The sequence below is a fragment of the Apium graveolens genome, chromosome 2, assembly GCF_009905375.1.
Source record: "Apium graveolens cultivar Ventura chromosome 2, ASM990537v1, whole genome shotgun sequence".
NCBI lineage: Eukaryota > Viridiplantae > Streptophyta > Magnoliopsida > Apiales > Apiaceae > Apium > Apium graveolens.
Genome location: NC_133648.1, coordinates 64,107,296 through 64,112,335, shown reverse-complemented (window position 1 = coordinate 64,112,335; position 5,040 = coordinate 64,107,296). Strand labels below are relative to the sequence as shown.

Sequence of the window (5,040 nt, the reverse complement as noted above, 5' to 3'; positions counted from 1 at the left end):
AGAAGTCTAAGCCCATTAGATTTCTTGTTCCCCAAGAACTACGTGGGCTTGATTCCCTATAAATAAGGATACGTAGACAAATTGTAAGGGGTCGGAAGCGAGAGCCATAAGGAGCCACCACCAACCCTAAGCAATATCAGCCCCCAATTCATCACCACCACCACACTTCGCTCATTTTTCAGGCGAAGAACCACCATCATAGATCTTGATTCCGGCGACGAACCTCAAACTTTGTTGATACCAAATTCCTCCGTCAACAATCTTGATTTGAAACTTTGGTTATATCATTAAAATATATTTATTTTAACATCCATACGGTTGTCTGTTCGAGCTCATTTTGCTCAACGAACATATTTCTATGTTCGAGTTCGAGTTCAAGTTCGCTAACCAGCCGAGCCGAACGAGCTCTTCACGAGCTGAGCTGGAGCTGGTTCCCGAACAGTTCGGGAACAGCTCTACTCAACATGGTACTCTCTGACAATAACAAATATTGAACCTTCCTAGAATTTTCCGCTCTTGCTCCGTGCATCCTATAAATACAACTGAATCCAATGTAAACATCTACGCCGCTATTATCTTCACTCCCTAGTGTACAAAGCACACATGCACATTCCTACAACACACAATTGTTGAGATTGTTAATTTCAAGATGGCAACAAGCAGTACTAGGGAGCCATGGCTAATGGAGAACGGAAATGTGAAAGTTTTGACAAGGGAGAAGCATGGCCGAACTGCCCAAAACATGTCTACTTCTTCCCTTCGCAAAAAGTCCGATATGACCCTTGTTTCTAAAGTCCCCATAAGTTTTCTCAGGCAGTTTTTAGCTAATCTTCAAGAGGTTATTCTGGGAACTAAGCTTTCAGTCCTCTTCCCTGCTATTCCTCTTGCCATTATAGCTCATTATTGTGGCTTTGCAAAAGTAAGTTCCTTGATTTTCCCAGAATCTCCAATAGCATTACTCTGCTCCCTGGTAATAAAAGGTCGAGAGTTTAAATTATTAAATTTTTTGCATAAGAAAAGGGTAGTAATAACCATTTGAGTATGCTTCTTTAATCTGATCTAATACAATAAGTTGCACTTCCAATCTGTTTGATAGCTAATGAATAACTCAAATGGGTTTTTTGTTTAACAGCCATGGATATTTGGATTAAGCTTAATTGGCCTCACTCCGCTTGCTGAACGAATAAGTTTCATGACTGAGTAAGAAATGATATAGTACTTCATAAATGCATGATGGGTTCTTTTTCATTTCTATCTTAAAATTAATTAACTTATGCTTTTTATGCAGACAAATTACATTCTATACTGGCCCAACAGGTACATATATTTGTTTGATAAAATTATTGGTTAACCGTGTAAGAAAAAACATCAATGTAACATTATCTTCATCATGTAAATTGCAGTGGGAGGGCTTTTAAATGCGACATGTGGAAATGCCACAGAACTTATAATAGCACTGTTTGCTCTGTGGCAACACAAAGTAGATGTTGTCAAGTTTTCACTTTTAGGATCTATTCTTTCCAACCTTCTTTTGGTTCTTGGCACCTCTCTTTTCTGTGGTGGCCTCGCCAATCTACACAGTGAGCAAAAATACGACAGGGTACTGCATCTTTTTTTCCTACTTTTTTCTTTCTAAATTTTACAAAATATTTGTATGATGAATTGAACTGTTATATTTGAATTAAACAGAAGCAGGCGGATGTCAACACTGTACTTCTGTTACTATCGTTGCTATGCCACATTCTAACACTAATGTTCCGTTATGCTGGTGATGACACGGCTTATAGTCCAAATGACACACTCCAGCTGTCAAGAGCTAGTAGCATAATAATGTTGGTTGCATACGTTGCTTATCTTTGTTTCCAGTTGTGGACTCACCGTGAATATTTTGAAGCCGAAGAGGTACTCTTCTCTTCCCTTTTAACTATGTGCATATTTTGACATTTATAATATGTATAATTCAAAAAGACTTGCCTTATTATTTTTATGTTTTACAGGAAGAAGATGATGATTTGGTTTCCGAAGAAGCACCTGTACTTGGATTCTGGAGTGCATTTATTTGGCTGGCTGGGATGACTGTTGTTATCGCAGTGTTATCTGAGTATGTTGTAGGCACAATTGAGGTAACTTAAAGTTGCATACTCTATCCTCACAAAAATAAAATAAAATTGTACTACTAATAATACTATATTAACTTTCAAATTAGCCTTCATTAATCTGCAATTGATCAAGTACTACTTAAGAATTCGGTGATTTGGATTATGGAAAACTTCAGTTAGATGACAAAGCTCTTAACCTAGATAGCCCTGTACTTTAAACTGCAATGTGACAAAAAGCGAATATTCTTAACAGGAAGCATCAGCATCTTGGGGAATATCAGTGAGCTTTATCAGCATCATCCTATTACCAATAGTTGGTAATGCAGCTGAACATGCAGGAGCTGTCATTTTTGCTTTTAAGAACAAGTTGGATATTACCTTGGGTGTTGCTCTTGGCTCTGCAACTCAAATTGCCTTGTTTGTGGTACGTCATATATGCTGCTTTAATTCATCAAACATGCGCGCGCAGCTTAACCGACTGTGTGTTTATCTATCTTAATTTTATGAAATTTAGATATTGTTTCTTTCTTATGGTCTGCAGGTTCCGGTGAGTGTAGTTTTCGCTTGGGTACTGGACATAAACATGAATCTCGATTTCAATCTTCTTGAGACCGGTTCCCTTGCTCTCTCAGTTTTAGTAACAGCATTCACTCTACAGGTGCATACAGTGCTCTTCTTAGTCTATTATATGCTCATGCACTATACCATGGCAAACACTAAAAATAAAAATGAGATGTAAAGGTTTTTTAATCATTACGTAATCCTGTTGATTCTCAGGATGGTACTTCTCACTACATGAAAGGATTTGTTCTTCTGTTGTGCTATGTTGTCATTTCTGCATGCTTTTTTGTATCAAACGGTTCAACAAGTAAGTGTGTGTGTGTATATATATATATATATATATATATTCAATTCATTGTACAAACTCTTGTGCATATGTACTTGAACTTTTCGATAGTATAATTTCCAAGTTGTTAATAATGTATGTTACAAATGTTCTTTTAGCTAATAGCGGAAATGGCTTGAACCTGGGACTCAACTCATCTAGTAAATAACTCTTAAGGATCTGAGAGATGCCAGGCAAATAATTCTTTAACTCGTAACTTGTGTTTGCAAGTGTGTTTTAATATTTCTTACCTAATAAATGAATTTAAGTTCTAATGCAGAGATTGTCGGATGCTGTCCCAAGTTAATGTTCAATGAAAAGGCATTAGTTCGATTCTTCCTTGATTGAATTCTCTTGGCCATAACTGCAAAGAAGGTGATGCTTGAGTCATTTATATCAGTTATTTGGGATCTTAAAGCAGGCACATTCATGAGCTCGATGGGTAACTCTTCCCATGATATTTTTTAAAATTTAAGCTTATATTTACGAAGTTCTATTAGTTCTTGTAAGTGTGTAAAAGAATTTGCTTGCAATGGTTTTGTTATTTTCCTTCTATATTGTCTGTGGTGATCGGCCTTCTTGTAAAAGAATTTTACTACGTAGCTCATCAGTATTATATATTTGGGAATGGGAAAATAAATCACTCGTCATTTAAATATTCCAATTTTCTTTTTCTTTTTTTGCTAAGTAAATATTCCATTTTTCACGTTTAAATACATGAACTAAAAATTTCAACATTAACGTAATTTTTCTAATTCAAGTCCTTCCGTTAAAAAAATATTTAATATAAATTAAATTTATATGACGTGGCAGATGACGAACAAACTATTAACTTAGTTGGCTGCTGACTCTCAAATTCAATATGCAAATATGTCATATAATTGATCGGAAATGTAAGATATACGATATACGGGTTGTTACAATATTAACATAAGATCGTGTAAAAAATCTTTTTCAACGAGGTTTTAGAGCGACTTATTTCTTGACATGATATCAGAGCACATGCTGGTGGGAGTACTTAGGTTCGACTCCCTGTCATCCCAAAATTTCGCTATTTATTATGAACACGAAAAGTAGATTAATGTCCTATAGATGGGCGCTGGTGATCCACCGTTCGAACCAGAAGTGTTATAATATTAATATAAGATCACAAAAATGGTCCTTCTCTACCTATCGTATGCTATATTTGATCGCATGAACTATCACTAAGTCAAACTCCGTGTCTATCTGTGTATGTGGTGCGTGCTACTGGACCATCAATCTCATTTGTGGGGGAATGTTGAACAAACTTAGTATTTTAGATTAAGTTATGAATCATTTTGAGACTCTATATGAGTGAGACACATTATGTGTTAGTGCTGTATATTTATTGAAACGTATTCTCATCTTCGAGGGGATTCCAATGCATATTTACACGCTCAAAATAAGTAAAAGGTGAATGAGAACTGATATTCTAAAGTGTGACCTTTTAATGTGAAAAGTGGGTTTTGTACCACATCGAGAGTAGTACAGACATATTCCTTGGTTTTTCTTATAAATACTATATACCACACCGAATAGAAATATAAGTCTTTTCAAGTCTCCATTTATATATAGAGTCTTAGGGCACCAGTTTTATTAAGTCGAGAAAATAAGAGCTGTCTCTTTAATTCTCGGTTTCTTCAGTCTTAAATTTTCCAAATATTCCGATAATAGTTCTCGGCAGTTCAAGTTCGCTGAGAGCATTTTCGATTTATCGATTATACTAGTATCTCGTTTTATCCTCGGAAGCAATTCGCTAAACACGAATGGTACGGGACGAAACTACTTCAAGGAGACAGTTTTCTGGACTCGAGATTAAATCCAATCTCTGTTTGTTTTCTCAAACACTTCTCCTAATTTAATTGTTAATTCTTATATGTTTATGTGATTTAAGAATTAGCAATGTTCTTGTGAATTAGTTATGTATTCAATTTATATAATAATGTTTATATCATACAAGATTGATAATAATCTTACAGCAGTTTTCTTCGATATTCCTACTTTCTTGTGAGTAGACGCAAAAGTCAATTTGAT

At 35.4% G+C, this 5,040-nt stretch overlaps 1 protein-coding gene across 2 annotated transcripts; it reads left to right on the top strand.

The window, feature by feature from the left end:
• The first annotated feature begins 548 nt into the window (after positions 1-548).
• LOC141707470 (vacuolar cation/proton exchanger 3-like) lies at positions 549-3,643 on the top strand. 2 transcript variants are annotated; one of them, XM_074510652.1, is made up of 11 exons: positions 549-919; positions 1,133-1,200; positions 1,289-1,317; positions 1,404-1,600; positions 1,690-1,902; positions 1,998-2,123; positions 2,353-2,523; positions 2,641-2,757; positions 2,877-2,967; positions 3,105-3,179; positions 3,266-3,643. In XM_074510652.1, the coding sequence occupies exons 1-10, from the start codon at positions 650-652 to the stop codon at positions 3,152-3,154; spliced, it is 1,332 nt and encodes a 443-aa protein (XP_074366753.1). In that variant the 5' UTR covers positions 549-649; the 3' UTR covers positions 3,155-3,179; positions 3,266-3,643. The 2 variants fall into 2 exon arrangements, with proteins under 2 accessions (XP_074366753.1, XP_074366754.1); XM_074510653.1 differs by having other exon boundaries at positions 1,690-1,903; positions 2,002-2,123.
• The last annotated feature ends 1,397 nt before the right edge of the window (positions 3,644-5,040 follow it).

Bases quoted from the DNA above. Each gene is read 5' to 3' on its own strand.
- LOC141707470 (XM_074510652.1), top strand. From the start codon at position 650: ATGGCAACAAGCAGTACTAGGGAGCCATGGCTAATGGAGAACGGAAAT. The intron at 920-1,132 runs GTAAGTTCCTTG...TTTGTTTAACAG, and splicing joins ATTATTGTGGCTTTGCAAAA to CCATGGATATTTGGATTAAG. The intron at 1,903-1,997 runs GTACTCTTCTCT...TATGTTTTACAG, and splicing joins AATATTTTGAAGCCGAAGAG to GAAGAAGATGATGATTTGGT.